Here is a 19,648-nt window from a genome sequence, read left to right on the forward strand (position 1 = left end):
CTTCAGACAGGAGATGCCAACATAGTCTCATGTGTCTACTTGATCCAAGAAGCTCATTCTTCCCCAGTATCATTTTCTATCCCATAGTCCAGTCCATCCCTGTCTGAAGAGTTGGCTTTGGGAATGGTTCCTGTCTTGGGCTAACAGAAGATCTGGGGACCATGACCCCCGGGGTCCTTCCAGTCTCAATCAGACCGTTAAGTTTGGTCTTTTTACGAGAATTTGGGGTCTGCATCCCGCTGCTCTCCTGCTCCCTCAGGGGTTCTCTGTTTTGTTCCCTGTCAGAGTAGTCATCAGCTGTAGCCAGGCACCATCTAATTCTTCTGGTCTCAAGCTAATGTAGCCAATTTTTTTTTTTTTTCTTTTTACTGCCCTTGGTAACGACTAATAAATTTTGATCTCTATACATTTGCCTTTTCTTGTCTATTATATATAAGTGAGATCAAGCAATGTTTGTCCTTTTGTGATTGACTTATCTCACTCAGTGTAATGCCTTCAAGCTCATCTATACTGGAGCATGTATCCAGACTTGGTTTTTCCTACTGGCTAAGTAGTACACCACTGCATGTATGTACATTTTGTTTATCCATTCATCTGTTGATGAGCATTAGGTTGTTTCCACCTTTTGGCTGTTGTGAATAGTGCTGCAAAGAACACTGGTGTACAATTTCTGCTTGTCTCTGCTTTCAGGTCTTTTGCGTATATACCTGGGAGTGGGATTACTAGGTCATGTGGTAGTTCTGTTTTTAGTTTTCTGAGGAACTGCCACACTTTTCCACAACAGCTGGACCGTTTTGCATTCCTACCAGCAATGGACAAAGGGTTCCAGTTTCCCCACATCCTCACCAATATTTGTTGCTTTCTTTTTTTTTTTTAATCTTAGACATTTTAATGGGAGTGAAATGGTGTCTCGTTATGGTTTTGATTTGCATCTCTCTGATGGCTAATGATATTGAGCATCTTTTCATGTGTTCAGTGGCCATTCGAATGTCCTCTTTGGCAGAATATCTAATTCAAGTTCTTTGCTCATTTTGTAATTGAATTATTTGTTCTTTGTGTTGTTTAAGTTGCTGAAGTTTTATATATATATATATATATATATATATATATATATATATGTCACTAGATTCTTATCAGATGCATGGTTTCCAAAAATATTATCCCAGTCAGTAGCTTGTCTTTTCACTTTTTGGTAAAGTCTTTTGATGAACAAAAGTTTTTAATTTTTATGACATCCCATTTATTTATTTTGTCCCATTTTTTTTTTTTTTAAATTTTTTCACTCAAAATTATTCGGTTTGTAAAAAACTGGACAGGCTGGACCCCCACGTGTCTGTCTGTTTGCCATACTGTAGAGGCTTGCATGTTGCTGTGATGCTGGAAGCTATGCCATTGGCATTCAAATACCAGCGGGTCACGCATGGAGGACAGATTTCAGCTGAACTTCCAGACTAAGACAGACTAGGAAGAAGGACCCAGCAGTCTACTTCTGAAAAGCATTAGCCAGTGAAAACCTCATGAATAGCAGTGCATCGTTGTCTGATGTAGTGCTGGAAGATGAGCCCCCCAGGTTGGAAGGCACTCAAAAGATGACTGGGGAAGAGCTGCCTCCTCTAAGTAGCAAGTAGAGTCAACCTTAATGATGTGGATCGAGTAAAGCTTCCGGGACCTTCATTTGCTGATGTGGCACGACTCAAAATGAGAAGAAACAGACACAAACATCCATTAATAATTGGAAACTGAAATGTATGCAGTGTGAATCTAGGAAAATTGGAAATGATCAAAAATGAAATGGAACACATAAATATAGATACGTTAGGCATTAGTAAGGTGAAATCCACTGGTATTGGCCATTTTGAATCAGACAATCATATAGTCTGTTATGCCGAGAATGACAACTTGAAGAGTAACATTGTTGCATTCATTGTCAAAAAGAACATTTCAAGATCTATCCTGAAGTACTGTGCTGTCAGTGAGAGGATACTATCCATATGCCTACCAGTGAATGCAACTATCCACACCAATCACTAAGGCCAAAGATGAAGAAATTGAAGATTTTTATCAGCTTCTACAGTCTGAAATTGATCCAACATGCAGTCAGGATGCATAGATAATTACTGGTGATTGGAATGTGAAAGTTGGAAACAAAGAAGGATCAGTAGTTGGAAAATATGGCCTTGGCGATAGAAACAATGCCGGAGGTTGGAATAATTTTGCAAGATCCATGAATTCTTCATTGCAAATACCTTTTTTTCACCAATATAAATGGCAATTATACACATGTACCTTGCCAGATGGAATACATAGGAATCAAATCTACTACATCTGTGGAAAAAGACGATGGAAAAGCTCAATATTATCAGAACAAGGCCAGGGGCCGACTGTGGAACAGACCATCAATTGCTCATATGCAAGTTCAAGTTAAAACTGAAAAATCAGAGCAAGTCCGTGAGAGCCAAAGTACGACCTTGAGTATATCCCACCTGAATTTAGAGACTATCTCAAAAATAGATTTGACATGTTGAACACTAATGACCGAAGACCAGACGAGTTCTGGAATGACATCAAGGACATCATACATGCAGAAAGTAAGAGACCACTGAAAAGACAGGAAACAAAAGGCCAAGATGGATGTCAGAGGAGACTCTTAAACTCACTCTGGAATGTCGAGCAGCTAAAGCAAAAGGAAGAAATAATGAAGTAAAAGAACTGAATAGAAGATTTCAAAGGGTGACTCGAGAAGGCAAAGTAAAGTGTTACAATGACATGTGCAAAGAGCTGGAGATAGAAAACCAAAAGGGAAGAAGACTCTTGGCATTTCTCAAGCTGAAGAAACTGAAGAAAAATTTCGAGATTCAAGTTGCAATAGTGAAGAATTCTATGGGGAAAATATTCAGTGACGCAGGCAGCATCAAAAGAAGATGGAAAGAATACACAGAGTCATTATATCAAAAAGAATTAGTTGAGGTTTAACCATTTCAAGAGGTAGCATATGATCAGGAACCAGCAGTACTGAAGGAAGAAGTCCAAGCTGCTCTGAAGGCATTGGCAAAAAACAAGGCTCCAGAAATTGACAGGATATCAATTGAGATGTTTCAACAAACGGATGCAGCTCTGGAAGTGCTCACTCATCTGAGCCAAGAAATTTGGAAGATAGCTACCTAGCCAACTGACTGGAAGAAATCCATATTTATGCCTATTCCCAAGAAAAGTGAGCCATCTGAAGGTGGACATTATCGAACAATATCATTAATCAAGCAAAATTTTGCTAAAGATTATTAAAAAGCAGCTGCAGCAGTATATTGACAAGGAACTGCCGGAAATTCAGGCCAGATTCAGAAGAGGATGTATAACCAGGGATATCATTGCTGATATCATATGGATCCTGGCTGAAAGCAGAGAATACCAGAAGGATGTTTACCTGTGTTTTATTGGCTATGCAGATACATTTGACTGTGTGGATTATAACAAATTATGGGTAATATTGCAAATAATGGGAATTCCAGTACACTTAATCATGCTCATGAGGAACCTGTACACAGATCAAGAGGTAATTGTTCAGACAGAACAAGGGGATACTGAATAGTTTAAAGTCAGGAAACGTGTGCGCCAGGGTTGTATCCTTTTACCATACTTTTTCAATCTGCATGCTGAGCAGATAATCTGAGAAGCTGGACTATATGAAGAAAGACAGGGAATCAGGATTGGAGGAAGACTCATTAATAAGCTGCGTTATGCGGATTTCACACCTTGCTTCCTTAAAGTGAAGAGGCCTTGAAGCATTTACTGACGAAGATCAAAAACCACAGCCATAATATGGATTACACTTCAACATAAAGAAAACAAAAATCCTCACACCTGGATTAGTAATCAACCTCATGTTAAACAGAGAAAAGATTGAAGTTGTCAATGATTCCATTTTGCATGGATCCATAATCAACACCCATGGAAGCAGCAGTCAAGAAATCAAAAGACATATGGCATTGGGCAAATCTGCTGCAAAGGACCTCTTTAAAGTGTTGAAAAGCAAAGATGTCACCTTGAAGACTAAGGTGCGCCTGATCCAAGCCGTGGTGTTTTCAATTGCAGCATATGCATGCGGAAGCTGGACAATGAATAAGGAAGACTGAAGAAGAAACTGATGCCTTTGAATTGTGGTGTTGGCAAAGAATATTGAAAATACCACGGACTGCCAAAAGAACAAACAAATCTGTCTTGGAAGAAGTACAACCAGTATGCTCCTTAGAAGCAAGGATGGTGAGACTGCATCTTACATTCTTTGGACGTGTTGTCAGGAGGGATCATTCCCTGGAGAAGGACATCATGCTTGGTAAAATACAGGGTCAGCAGAAAAGAGTAAGACTGTCAACGAGGTGAATTGACACAGTGGCTGCAACAATAGGCTCAAGCATAACGACGATTGTAAGGGTGGTGCAGGACTGGGTAGTGTTTCGTTCTGTGGTACGTAGGGTCCTCGTAGTTAGACATCCAGCCCCTGCAGTACCCTTCCAGTGCAAACTCCACAATAGCTCCTCCATTATGACTGGCATAGCCTTCACCCTGAGTCCATATTTTGTGGATGATGCCACCATCTTCGTCTTCTGTTATGTCCTCTCCCTTGAATTCAGACAGCTCTACCTCAAAACAAGTGTGGCTTTGTGGGCAGGGGAAATCTTCAGAGAACTGCCTGACAAACTATAAGCATATTCTGGTTTACAGGTGATGTGGCACACTTCACCCACCTTCATGGTTGCAATGGCAGTGTCCCAAGCCTTGATGAACCCTCATTTCCTAGGTCAAAGGAGAATTTGTCCTGACTGTCTAGGCTGGAGACAAACTTGGTGCCATCTAACAGCCACCCAGAGTAGTGGACAAAGACCCAGTCCTCAATCATGGGCATCTCTGTGCCTATGCCCTCTCATTTGATGACCTTAAGCCTGGCTTCATCTTGCTTGGGGCTAATGTCCGCTCCCTCCAGGGGCAGAGGCACTGACTGTGCCTCGCTCTTCACTGCCTTCATCTCTTCTGTGGTCATCGCCACTCAATGTGCCGTTGTTATATTAGGTAATCCATTGTTAAAAGCTAGGCTGGACAGCGTTGTCTCTGAGTTTTCTTCTAAAAATCTCATGGTTTTAGTTTTCACATTTAGATCCTTAATTCATTTTGAATTTGTTTTTGTGTATGGTGTGATCCTGTTTCATTCTTCTGTATGTGGAAATCCAGGTTTCCCAATACCATTTACTGAAGAAACTCTTCCTTTCCCAACGAATGGACTTAGCATTTTGTCAAAAATCAGTTGAACATAGATGGTGTGGGTTTATTTCTGGACTCTCAATTTTCTTCCATTGATTTATGTATCTATTGTTATACCAGTATCAGGCTGTTTTTATTACTCTAGCTGTATAATGTGTTTTAAAATCAGGAAGTGTGAATATTCCAACTTTGTTCTACTCTTTCAACATTGCTTTGACTACTCAGGGCTTCTGATCATTCCACATAAAGTTGCGGATTGGTTGGAATTGTGTTGAATCTGTAGACTGGACAATATTGATATCTTAATAATATTAAGTCTTCCAACCCAAGAACACAGAGCATCTTTCCATTCCTTTAAGTCTCCTTCAACATTGTTTTGTATTTTCATTGTATAAGTCCTTCACATCTCTGGTTAGATGTATTCCTTGGAATTTTATTCTTTTAGATGATGTAGTAAATGGCATTATTTCCATAAATTCCCTTTCGGATTTCTCATTGCCGGTGTATAGAAATCCAACTGATTTTTGCTTGTTGACCTTGTACCCTGCAACTTTGCTAAACTCGTCTATTAGTTCTAGAAGTTTTCTTGTGGACTCTTTGGGATTTTCTATATACAGGATCATATCATCCAAGAATAGAGATAATTTTACCTCTTTTCCAATCTGGATACCTTTTATTGCTTTTTCTTGTCTTATTGCTCTGGCTAGTACTTCTGATACAATACTGAATAGAAGTGAGAGTAGGCACCCTTGTCTCGTTCCTAATTTCAAGGGGAAAGCTCTCAGTCTTTCTCCATTAAGCATGCACTGATTAACTTTTGAAATGTTTCTTTTATTAAGAACACTATCGTATTCTAAAACACCATGTATTTTCATTTTTTACTCTGTAGAAAGTAGAAAAATGTGAGCTTTTGGAATATCTTTGTTGTGTCCCTTTCTCCTATTCAAAAAGTAAACATTATTGGTCTTTATATGTAATGTCTTTTCTTAGGACTTATGACATAATCTTTTCTTTTTCACTATATTTCCACATGAAACTCCATACTAGGGTTAAGTTGGAATCTCTAATGATAAAAAAATAATAATAATTTATTAAAACTCATGCCTATTGGTGGAATAACCTAGGTATATAAAAAAAAAAAAAATTTTTTTTTTTTTTTTAGTATATGGAGTCATTTATTAACACATTTATTCAGTAAATATTCTATTAATTACCTTCAATAAATAATAAATATTAGTTATTACCTTCAGTAAGCTAAGCACTGGGTGTTGCATTAAAGAACATTTATCCTATTATTGTATTCCCTTGAAACTAAATTTTTGATTATAGAAATTCTCTTGAAACTTGAAGGCTACGTTTAAATAGTTCGCATAGTTGTGTTTCAAAAATATTTTTATTTTGTGTACATTATAAATGGTAATGATTAAACATTGAATTTGAAGCTGACAGAAATGAAGGATTGTGAACATTTTCCAACACCTTCAGTCCTGACCTAATGTATGCAGAGAGTGTACTATGTTAAAGTATAGCATTATAAATAAACCTCACCTTTTGTAATACAGGTTTTTCTGAAAACCTGACCAATTAAAGTTTTGATATGTAGTGGTGTACTTAACTTAAATTCCTGTTTTTCAATAATGCATGTACTGACAGGAGAATTCGTTCATTCATTGTAGACATACTAGTTTCTGGTGCCATACATACAAAAAAAGAATAAAACACACTTCCTTAAGGTACTTATTATCTAGTAGTCTTTCTAAAGCACTACCTTGCATTTGTTATTGTATGGTCTGGCTTTGTGGCAACAGTGAAGTAGTATATTGAGAGTTTTAGTTGTAACAGAAAACAATTATGTAGATTTAAGTGTATATTGTTTGCTTCATGCGGTTATAATAAAAAGATAACATCCTTTAATGTCAAGAATGGTATTGATTTGGTTCATACTTTAAGGTAATATGTTAAAAGAAAAAAAACCCATTGCCATCGAGTTGATTTCAACTCATAGCAACCCTATTGGACAGAGTAGAACTGCCCCATAGGGTTTCCAGGGAGCGCCAGGTGGATTTGAACTGCCGATCTTTTGGTTAGCAGGCGTAGCTCTTAACCACTACGCCACGAGGGTTTCCAGGTAATATGTAGTTGGCATAAAATAGAGTATATATTTTCAGGCTGCCATATATCTAGATATTTTATTAAATATGGTTAAGAAGAAATACAATGTTCCTAAACCTGAAAACCACCAGGAATTATGATAATGATACATGTAAGAAAATGATTGATTTTTTTTTTTATCTTCAGCAAATATCAATCTGCTAATTCCTTCACAGTCTCTAAAGTAACAGGTTAGCATTTTAACTTTTTATCTGATTTTTTTACTATTATGTTGAATGTTATTGCTTCCAAAGGATTTGCTTATTGTTTTGTATTTTAATTCTTGTAGTTCAGTCCATCACTTGTGAAACAACTGTGGAACAGCTGTGTCCATTTCATAAACCTGCTTCACATTGCCCAAGGTAACATTTTAGAAATTTTGTCATTTTTTATCAGGGAAGATATATGCCCCTTTGGCCCTGTGATGACTATGTTTGTCTGACATCCTAGTGTCTTTAGGATCTAAATGGTGTATGATCTTGAACTGCTAAGCAGGAGGAAGCAGTGGGGTATCAAAAATTGCATGTGCTCCAGGCACCCCTCGTGTGTTTTCCCCAAATAGAACAGCACTTTCTGCATATAACCTACATGATCTCTGTGTTCACATATGCTACAAAGAGCTCTTATCACAAAGGAATCTAAAATGATATACCCCATATTTTTTAACATTTTAATCCAGTTTCTAAATTAGTTCTATCTCATTGTAATTGGTAAGTCAAAACCTATCTTCTTTCTTTTCTTTTTTTTTATTGTACACTCTCCTTTAAAAATTGTAATAGAATAAACCTACTGTAAAATAAGGAAAAATGCTCAATTTTTCTTGACCAAACTAAAATGAAAACTTTCAGAAGTGTTATAAAGTCATTTTAATTAGAATGATTTTAAGCACTATTTTTAAAATATGCCAGTGGTACGTTAGCAGGTAAAAGAAACTTTAAGTATAGGGCGTAAGGCAGCTGAATCCTTTATAATTATTAATTGTTGAGAGATTTATTTCATGTCGGTAGCTTGATTCAATTTTAGAATTGGATCAACCATGGATTTAAGCCTAAAAATGATCATTTGTTGAGTTTTAGCGAAAGTAGCTAAGCTTTTGGAGTTTCAGTACTAATGTTTTAGGGACAGTAAGGTATAATTACCAATTTAGTCACAATCACCAGTTATATATGCATTCGGATTTTAGGTAAAACTGGGATGGCGTGTTTTTATGAGTATTTTGTTCACCTGCCTTCCTAATTAGGCACCTTTCGAATTGCTTGGAAAAAATGTAACACCAAAAGGAAAGAATTGTTCTGTGCCACTGTGTACAACTGACTGCATTCGTATGGGTGGAGCTCCTCTTTGTGGATAGGGCTCAAAGTGTCAATTGAATAGTGCCTTGACATTCTCCCCGGTTATAAATATTGTTCAAATCCTGAAATACTGTCTAGGTAAAATCAATTTTATCTTGAGGTGTGTTAAATTTCTTGAACGAATAGTGTTTTGAAACATGTCCATCCAAACTTAAAGCCTCCTATAATAGAGGTGTTTATTTTTTTTAATCCTTATTAATCCCTTTACCTTTTCCTAAAGGATACCCAGGTTGTGTAGTGGTTAAGTGCCACTGCTGGTAACCAAAAGGTTGGCAGTTAAAATCCACCAAGTGCTCCTTGGAAACTCTGTGGGGCAGTACTCTGTCCTGTACAGTCATTGTGAGTTGGAATCAACTCGATGGCAAAGGGTGTGGTTTGGTTTTTGCTTTTCCTAAAGGCTTATATTCACTTATAATTTAATCCAAAGCAATAACATAAAGAGTTAAGAGATTTCTTTTTAAGTGAAAACCTTATACCAACAGTAAGTTTTTTTTTTGACTTCTACTTATTTCTGAAATCTTGCATCAGCTTTTTTGCAATTTTAAATTTAATCCTAGAATGATTTTTGCCAATTTACCTACACAGTTATCTCCTTGCAAGATTCCTTATCTGGCAGAAGAACCCAAAATAAAGTATCTTTAACTATTATTTAGTACCATAACTTTGTAGAAATTACATGCAAGTGCGTGCATGTGTGTGTGTGTGTGTGTTTGACAGTCCTGTGCTTCTTTACATCAATTGATAAACAATTAGGTCCTTAAAATCTGTTGAGTATTCAAGATGAAAAGGTAGGTGTTGCTAAAACGTGTCATCAGCTTTCTTTCAAAGCTCACAAGCAAATTGTAGATAAGGAAATGTTTAAATCAAGATCTACATTCTCAGTAGTATATGTAACAAGGTGTTAAAACCAGTGATTGAAAAGCAAATAAGCAAAACCCTCCCCCAGTAGTTCTTTTACCTGAACTCATCTAAGTAGAGACACACTCAACTTGGAGCTACTGAGCTCCTTGGCCTTCAGCAAACCAAATGCTAAATATGGTCAAGGTAGAGTTCACACAGCATGATCCTATAGGTAGAGCAGCTGGTTAGAGTGGGCAGTGAATCCTCAGCAGTTCCAAGTACAATGAGATTGTTGTACAGTTAATGGGAGATACGTACCATCCTTCCTACAGAATCCCCAGACAACATCTTTTATATAAATCAACCCTTTAATTTAAAGTTACTAAAATTTGGATTTTTTTTTTTTAACTCATGTTTACATGGTTCTGGTTTAGATGTCATATGTCACATATCCAATTTAGATTGTACAATGTTATACAAATTTTGGAAATAAATTTATTTGGCCTATAACAATGTAAACAGCATGATAAACAGAGAAAAGATTGAAGTTGTCAAGGATTTCATTTTACTTGGATCCACAGTCAACACCCATGGAAGCAGCAGTCAAGAAATCAGAAGACGGATTGCATTGGGCAAATCTGCTGCAAAGGACCTCTTTAAAGTGTTGAAAAACAAAGATGTCACCTTGAAGACTAAGGTGTGCCTGACCCAAGCCGTGGTATTTTCAATCGCATTGTATGCATATGAAAGCTGGGCGGTGAGTAAGGAAGACCGAAGAAGAATTGACATCTTCGTATTGTGGTGTTGGGGAAGAATATTGAATATACCATAGACTGCCAGAAGAATGAACAAATCTGTCTTAGAAGTACAGCTAGAATGCTCATTAGAAGCAAGGATGGTGAGACTTCATCTCACGTACTTTGGACATGTTATCAGGAAGGACCAGTCCCTGGAGTAGGACATCATGCTTGGTAAAGTAGAGGGTCGGTGAGAGAAAGGAAGACCCTTGATGGGATGACCTGATACAGTGGCTGCAACAATGGGCTCAAGCATAACAATAATTGTGAGGATATCTCAGGACTGGGCAGTATTTCATTCTGTTGTACATAGGGTAGCTATGAGTTGGAACCGACTCAAGGGCACCTAAGAAGACAATATAAAAACATAACCACTTCTTTAAAACTATTAAGAAGAACCACTTCAATTGGCAAAGGTAGTTTCAATTCAAATATTTTAAAATGTTTTTAGGAAAATTCTTGATGTTTTAATTAAGCAGTGATTTTCACATATACATTATATTGAGACTTCAGTATACTAAGTCAAATGGGTTACTTTTTTTTTCCAGTTTTGGTTTTAATTTCTGTTCTTGTGTGTATGTGTGTGTGTGTGTGTGGTGTGTGAATTCAGAAGAGTTGGTCATTTATTACGAGTGATATTTGACAGTTTCTTAACTCTGGGAATAGATTTTTTAGTATCATGTGATTGATGACATTGATAATTTGATCCTACATTTAAATATAAAGGCCTTTTGGAACTCCACTTAAATGAGCTAAGCCAATCTGATATCTTTGAAGCAATAAGATATTTGGAGAAAGAGTATTCCATGCTGAGAGGAAGATCAGTGCAAATGCCCTGAGGCAGGAACCTGTTTGGTAGGTTTGATGAATAGCCATTAAGCCCATGTGACTGGAGCAGGGTGAGAAGTGGAAGAGGAGGAGTAGGATATGTAGCCAGAGAGGTAATGGGAGGTCAGAATATGTAAGGCGCCTTGACCATTGTAATGGTTTTGCCATATTTTAAGAAAGAGATGAAGACTTGCTGGAGTATTTGGAGCAGAGTAATGACGTTATTAGATTTATATGTTTCAATATATGTGTATGGAAAATAGATTGAAGGGGGCAAAATCTGAAGCAGAGAGATGATAGACTTCACTTAGCAGAAGATGAAGTCTATAGTTGCAGTGATTCAAGTGCTTAGAAATGGTCTGATTTTGGATACATTTTAATATATAAAAAATCTATTGCAGTGGAGCTGATTCTGACTCATGGTGGCCCCATGTGCTACAGAAGAGAACTGCTGCGTAGGATTTTCTTGGCTGTGATCTTTATGGGAGGAGTCACTGGGTGGTGTAAACAGTTAAGCACTGGGCTATTAACCAAAAGGTTGGTGGTTCAGACTCACCCAGAGGCACCTCTTAAGTAAGGCCTGCAGGTCTGCTCCTGAAAGGTCACAGCCTTGAAAACCATACGAAGCAGTTGTGTTTTGCACACATTGGGTCTCCTTTCTCTAGGTGGATTTGAACTACCAACCTTTAGATTAGCCGCTGATCACAAACTGCTTGAAACACCCAGCCAATGATATTGCTGATGGGTTGAACGGAAGGCAGCAGATAAAGAGAGAGGGATCAAAGATAGACTAGACTTTTGACCTGAGCACCTGCCATTTATTGAAGTGGAAAGAAAGAGCAGATTTTGGAGTTGTGGGAGTAGATTGGGGCCCTAGTGGTGCAGTGGTTAAGAGCTTGGTTGCTAATCAAAAGGTTGGTGGTTCAAATCCACCAGTTACTCCTTGGAAATTATGGGCAGTTCTACCCTATCCTTTAGGGTAGCTATGAGTCAGAATTGAGCCGATGGCAATGGGTTTGGTTTTTGTTTGGTTTGGGGAGTAGGTTGGGACTTTGGTTTCTTACATGCTAAGCTTGAAATGCCTATTGGATGTAAGTGGAGATGGTCAATAAGCAATGGGATAGGCAAGTTACAAGTTTGGAATTAAGAGATCTCAATTAGAGATGTAAATTTGAGAATCAAGAGTTTATACATAATAATAAAAACCATGCAGTTGGATGCAATCACTAAAAATGTGAATTTAGAAAAGAGAAGCTATGAGATGTGTGAAATAGACAACGATTCAGATTTTCCAAGTTACCTGTTTATTAAATTCTACAGACTTTTTGGATACCAAATTCCCGGGTACTTAGAGTTACTTCCTGATATTTCTTTCTGCTTTGATTCCCAAAATTTGGAGGTTTCCTGGCTAAATTAAAAATAAATAAATAAATAACTAGGAATCACATTTGTGCCAAAATCTGGAAGTAGATAAACAGAAGCAACTGCCTGACTTGTACAATTGGCTTATTTCAGGGAAGAAGAAAAAGTCGGGTGCGGAATCTTGAGATCACTTTTGTATGTGTATGTCTATGCTTTTGCTAATAAGAAAAACTAAAGTAACCAGTTTGCTTTATGTGTATATATATATTTTTTTTTTTTCAGAGTGTATTGTCCTCGTAACTGTATGCAAGCAAATCCACATCATGCTCGTGTAATTGGAAATCGAATTTATTCTGATGTAAGTGGCCTATTTATACAACTCTCAATGTTCATGAATATATACATGCACATTTAAATGTTTATATGTACGTTTATATGCAGATCAAGAAACCAGATGCTCTGTTGATGCACATAGCCTCATTAATCATTAATAATACTGAAACATAATTATCCATATGCAAATATGAGTGCCGCCTGATGCCTCTCAGAGCACCATGATAAAGTAGGCCATGTAAGAGGCACATGCTTCTGTGAACTTAGATCATGTTAAGTCACCCATGTACAATAGAGATGAGAAAAGAACACACCAATGTGATGACAAAAGACCTGTGGAGATACGGATATGGATTGCTTTAGAACTAAAACAGTTCAAGTGTTTCATTTTGTAGGGCTTACCTCAGACTGGACTCAAATAATGATATATTTCATTAGAACAGTTTGTAAAAGCAAATGTTAAAATCTAGAGAAGACTGTAATGAGCCAAAATAAATCATTCAACTTCTAGAAATTAGAACTTTAAAAAATTTGAGAGTATTGGACCTGAAACAATAAATTCCTTCTCCATAGAAATCCCATTTAACACTTTTCCAATGAGTCGATTCTGACTCATAGTGACCCTATAGTATGGGGTAGAAGTGCCTTACGGGGTTTCCATGGCTGCCATCTTTACAGGAGCGGACTGCCACATCTCTGTCTCGTGGAGCAGCTGGTGGGTTCAAACTGCCCACTTTTTGGTTTGCAGCTGAGCATTTTAAGCACTGCGCTACCGGGGCTCCTTCAGATTATGTAACTGGTACAATATAATCATAGAACTCTCTCAGCAGTCCATGTCAGACCATTTGACTAGGGTGATAGGCATGGGAGATCTAGGTTGAACTTACGATTGCTTTTTTTTTTTTTTAATTTGGGGTTCTTTGAGGCAAAATCTTTCTATATGTATCATATTACTTAAAAAGAAGAAATTCCCCATTTAATATATACTTGTATTTGAGAAAAGGGTTTCTAAAGCTATAGGGAGCTATGTTTAAGTTGTCTATAAGTTGAAGCTGAACGTAAAAAACCATCCAACATGTGGACGTTTGGTCACAGTGACTCTGGTGTGGACAAACAATCTAAAATTTAAGAATGGTAAATGGACCCTTGCAGAGATAAAAGGAACTGATTTGTTTTTTATTGCTTCCACAATCTAAAACGCCAGCTGTTTGGGCAGGACAAGTGTTTGCTAGATTAAACGGTAGCAGGGTTTGGCAGCTAATCTTAATATCTGCCTTTAGACTTACTCAGGTTTTGTGACTTTTAGAACATTCTTTTGCGCACAAAATATTATCCTGTAGCTGCTCACTGGCTACCCGCATGGAGACAGATGTCAGTGCTTTTAGTCCTGTAGAACAGTGGGCTGGACAAGGTCCGCAGGAATTTCCTAATAATGGCGGTTTTTCTTTCCCCCCTCAGCTGTCCAGTATCTGTAGAGCAGCAATCCATGCTGGGGTAGTTCGAAATCACGGTGGTTATGTTGATGTTATGCCTGTGGACAAAAGAAAGACTTATACGGCTTCTTTTCAGAACGGAATCTTCTCAGAAAGGTAAAAAACAAAATAAAATAAAGCACTACATAAAAATATTGTTCATATGTATCACCTGTTATTACATTCAAAAGGACCCAATTTAGCATGGGTTTGAAGTTGAATGGTTGAACCAGAGTATTTCTTTGTGGACTTGTGTAAAAGTTGGTCTTCCAGGGTTGGGAGAAGCTGCAGTCCCCGAGGTGCTTGTCTCCTGCAGGCTTAAAAAAATCAAAATGAAAGTAGGATTATGAGTCAGAACACTGTTTTGTTAATTGATTTTATAATAGGGACATTTCTTTCACCCTCTTTTGGATTTTCTAGATTAGTTGATATATTTAATTCTCTCTAGATGAGCATGGCACTGACTATTTCTCTAATCCTGTATCCGAAAAAGTATTTGACAGAAACAATGAGCTGATTTTCCTTACAAGCAAACTCTTTTTAATTGGAAGTTGGAGGACTAGTGTAAAATAAACTCTTTCAGATCATGTTGCCACCAGGGCTCCATTTAATGCATTAGTCTATATATTTTAGTAGTTATGAGGATTCATGTGACTTACTTTGTCAAGCATTTAATACGCATTAGGAGAAAAACGCTCCTATCGTGTTTTCTTCAAATCAGTGTTTCTTGTGCAAATAATATTAATTCCCATAAAAAGTCGGCAGTTCGAATCTACGAGGCACTCCTTGGAAACTCAATGGGGCAGTTCTGTCTGTCCTGTAGGGTTGTTATCAGTCGGAATCAACTCAGTGGCAACAAGTGTTTTTTTTTAACAGATACAGAAAAAATTCCATAATTGTAGACATTTACTGAGGTCTTCAGAATTGCCCATGGAGGGTTCTCACAGGTAAAGCTTCTGTGGAGGCCACCAGAGAAGATACTATGCAAGTTATCTAGATTTCCTTCTGTATAACCTTCTGGGTTCTATTTTCATAAAAGTCATCTCTTTTGAGTTGAGACTATGTCAAAAGGCCATTGTTGAGAAGCAGTCCTCTCTACAACATGTCTCATAATCTCCTTAAGCAAGTATGGTATATAAAGTGAATTCTTGAATGATAAAGCCAAGTATACAATTTTATAAGCTAAATTGAGGAATACGGTTCCATTTACCTTTCACATTTCTTAAATTTACTTTAAAACTATCAAGTGGTATGTTTAAGAAAACTGAGGATAATTATAACTTTAATTTTGAGCATCTACTATAAATGGTCCAGTAGCTGCTGAGTACTTCATGTAGGTGAACTCAGCTCCACCAAAAGCCCTATAAAGTCCGTAATATAAACTCTAATTTATAGGTGTGTTAACTCAGTCTCACAGGGGTTAAATGATGTGCCCAGGGTCCTATAACTTATAAACCTCAGAGCTCTGGCTCAGCACTAGATCAGTGGGCTCAGAGATAGGCATTTTTCCAGTATATCACTGTGGACAAAGAAGAAACATTACCAGGTACATTCATTTCCTAGGGCACTCAGTCAATTTGTGTCCTAGAAGTAAAAATGACGTTAGGTTGGCCATCTAGCTGCTGTTGCAAAAAACCTGTTATGTGTGTATGTGTTTTGTGTGTGTGCACTTGTGATATGTTGTTGTTAGGTGCTGTCAGGTCGATTCTGACTCATAGCGACTCTATAGGACAGAGTAGAACTGCCCCCTAGGGTTTTCTAGGCTGTAATCTTTATAGGAACAGATTGCCAGTTGTTTTCTCCCCCGGAGCCACTGGCGAGTTCAAACCGCCAACCTTTTGGTTAGCAGCATAGTGCTTAACCATTGCACCACCAAGGCTACTTTTACTTGTGATATACTCACCCTTTTTTTACTCTAAAATTCTCTCTTCTTGTACATGAATAAGTATTTAAAAGAAACTGCATTTTCTCTCCCTCTTTCTCTCTTAATTGTTTTCTCCCTCTTATCTCTAAAAGTTGTTAGTAATATTAAGAAAGTGAAATCTTATGCAAAGATGTAAAGCACTTCAAAAATTCACATTTGTTCAAAATTAGTAATAAATAATGATATTATCAATCTGCTTTAACTTTTAGAAATTTAAATAAAACAAACCGTAAGTGGTGTTCTCTAATAAAATATAAACAATATAGTAAAGGAGTAAAATTTTTGATTCCGCATTGCTTTTAACTTCTGTTTTAAAAGTATCTCCAAAATTAGGGGTGTGTGTGTGTGTGTCTGTGTGTGTAAGCCATCTGTTTAACTTGCAATTAACAATGAGCTGGGTAAATCAGTTTCAGACTTGTCTCGGTATTCCCTCAGTAAAATGGAAATATAGCTGCCTATCTTTGCCTTATTAAGATCAAAGGAGGTAATATATAAAAATATGATCTGGAATCTCTGAAGTTCTATGTAGACTATTACAACTTTTGACTGATGTATCTTAAATTTCTTCAGTAAACTTGAAGCACACCCATTTAAAAAAAACCTGTTGCTGTCGAGTCGATTCCAACTCATAGAGACCTTACAGGACAGAGTAGAACTGCCCCACAGAGTTTCCAAGGAGCACGTGGTGGATTGGAACTGCCAACCTTTTGGTTAGCAGCCGTAGCTCTTAACCACTATGCTACCAAAGTTTCCTTGCAGTACACAGGAGTGGATTACCCAGTAGGTAAGCGCGGTGCTTACCTTGCTTACCAGATCATCTGCAGTGAACAATTTCACATTTTTTTTTTACTACATCAAAGATTCTACTACTAGGTATGGCTGGCATCTGTCTCTCTCCCAACACCACAGCACTTTCCTACAGAATCAAAGCCTCTTTTCAAATTTAAAATTCCTGACAGGGGCTGATAACCCAGTAAGCAAGGTAAGCATGGGCTTACTTGTGCTTACTTACTAATCTCTAGTGAACAATTTCACGTGGGTTTCACCACATCAAGGATGTGAAACCCATGTAAAGTTGTTCACGACAGATGATCTGGTAAGCAAGGGAAACACTGTGCTTACCATAACAATTGGATAATCGGCTCCTGGCAGCACAGCGTACACTCAAGATTTAGAGAATTACTCCATCCTCACTCAACCTTTCCAGTAGATATAAATTATAGTATCCTAAGAAAGCCGGCCATCTGGATTGACGGAGCCGCTTTCTTGATGTTCCTAAGAAGGCATGATTCATTTGAAGAATCGTATGTAGAGATGACATCAATATGCTTTTCATTTGTGTATGTGTATATATATATATATATATTTTTTTTTTTTTTTTGCAGTTTGCAGAACCCTCCAGGAGGAAAGGCATTCAGAGTATTTGCTGTTGTGTGAAGTGGAACACTCGGAAGAGGATAGTAAAAGCAATTCCAAATGCCATATTTCTGAAGTTTGTATAAAACTGTAACATTACTGTACAGAAGATACCAACTCTTTCAGCCCAAGAAAGTACCAAATGCGTATAAACCTTGATAGACAGTCTGTAAAATAAAACATGGGACATTAGCTTTGGAAAAACAATGAATACAGAATGGTTTTAGAAATCCTGTGTTAAATTTTGCTATATTTTCTTAGCACTTATTTCTACAGTTAAATACATAGGCATGATGGTTCTACATTTCATATGTTACATGGTGCTTTGTATATGCCACTAATGAAATGAACTTAAATGTTGAATGTGAATGGACCTCAGAATATCATCTGGTGCATTAAAAAAGTAATGATCTCCAAAAATGGAAAGAAACTATATTATCACATTTTTTTCAGTCCAATGCGTTGTGTATTCTAAATAATCCCATTTATTTTCCAGTTAATTCTTGTACAGTTTTTCTCTTCTGTTAGGTTTAGGCATAAAGAATATTCAGTCCTGTTACTGCACTTTTTTTGTATAAAATAATCCATTACTATACAAATGAACAGGAGCTCTGGTGGTACAGTAGTTAAGTGCTTGGCTGCTAACAGAAAAGTCGGTGGTTCGAACCTACCAGCCTCTGCGGAAGAGAGATGTGACAGTCTACTTCCGTAAAGATTTATAGCCTTGGAAGCCCTATGGGGCAGTTCAACTCTGTCCTGCAGGGTTGTTATGAATCAGAATCGACTCAATGACAGTGGGTTTGGCTTTATCAAATTAATCAGTTAAAATGCCTGATTCCTTGGGAATGGCCTTAATAGTAAATGGAATAAACTCAGAGTAGTGGTATTAAAAATATTCCTAGTGCTCATATAAAAAGTATAAGGATAATTATGGGCAGCCAGAGCTTCCTGTGTATTAAAATTGAGGGCACACATTTTCTTTTGTATCCTGGCAAATACTCCTGCAGGCCAGGAAGTATAATAGCAGAAAGTTTAACAAAGATGAACCATCGCCACTCATTTTCTTAATGGTAAATGGCCTTGTGTATTAATGTTACCATATTTTGGTACCTATAATGGTGATATATTTGTTTCTATGAAAAATGTATTGTGCTTTGAAACTAAAAATCTATAAAACATTACTTTTGGTAATTTTTTTTTTTCTTGCTGGTGATTTTATTCTTTTCTATTCCTATAAAAATATTAAAATTAATCATGTTTCAGCGTATTATTTCTGCTCCCCTTTGTAAGCCTATTTTGATGGAGAAATCATCTTAAGATAAATGAACAAGAGTATTATTAAGTCTTCTCAATGTGGTTTATTAACATCAATATAAATAACATACTTAATACTAGAAGCCTCCAGAGCCAGCCTGATTATTTACGTATTTGTATGTGAGAGAGAAGCATTATATCATGGGAGAATTTGAATAAAATGAGAGACAGGAATTTATACAGGCAGAAGGAAAGAATCTAAAAGATACAAAGTGATTATAAAAGAATTGACAAGACAATGAATACTTCAAAGATTTTTAGAAAGTAAATGAGCAGGCATTTAGGAGCAGAGCAAAGGGAGATAAATTATAGGCAGGTGTATTGGTTTCCTAGGACTGCCGTAACAAATTATCAGGTAGTCCCCGACTTAACAACATTATTTGAGTTACTGCCAACAGCACTTAACGACCGACTTTTTTTGTACGACTTGTCTTAATATGCACTACATACACTGTTGCACCATGTGGTGTGCCAATGTTATCCTCACATGGTCACTTGCAGAGATATTCAATGTTATGATTTACTGTTCAGAACACTGCTGTCTAGCAGGCTACGGCCGTAACGATAAAAAAAAAAATGAGGCGTTGACTTACATCAGAACTGGCT

General features: G+C 37.1%; 1 protein-coding gene across 1 annotated transcript in view; it reads left to right on the forward strand.

Annotated features, from left to right (window-relative positions):
* The window catches only part of CRISPLD1 (cysteine rich secretory protein LCCL domain containing 1), a 54,619-nt gene extending 35,650 nt beyond the window's left edge, over positions 1-18,969 (forward strand). Inside the window, exons 11-15 of the mRNA XM_003408354.4 lie at positions 7,552-7,595; positions 7,694-7,766; positions 12,866-12,941; positions 14,375-14,505; positions 17,698-18,969. Coding sequence (XP_003408402.1) covers positions 7,552-7,595; positions 7,694-7,766; positions 12,866-12,941; positions 14,375-14,505; positions 17,698-17,749 — 376 coding nt within the window. The 3' untranslated portion in view covers positions 17,750-18,969. The remainder of the gene's footprint in view (positions 1-7,551; positions 7,596-7,693; positions 7,767-12,865; positions 12,942-14,374; positions 14,506-17,697) is intronic.
* Positions 18,970-19,648: the final 679 nt, after the last annotated feature.

Source organism: Loxodonta africana, chromosome 14, assembly GCF_030014295.1.
Source record: "Loxodonta africana isolate mLoxAfr1 chromosome 14, mLoxAfr1.hap2, whole genome shotgun sequence".
Classification (NCBI taxonomy): Eukaryota; Metazoa; Chordata; class Mammalia; order Proboscidea; family Elephantidae; genus Loxodonta; species Loxodonta africana.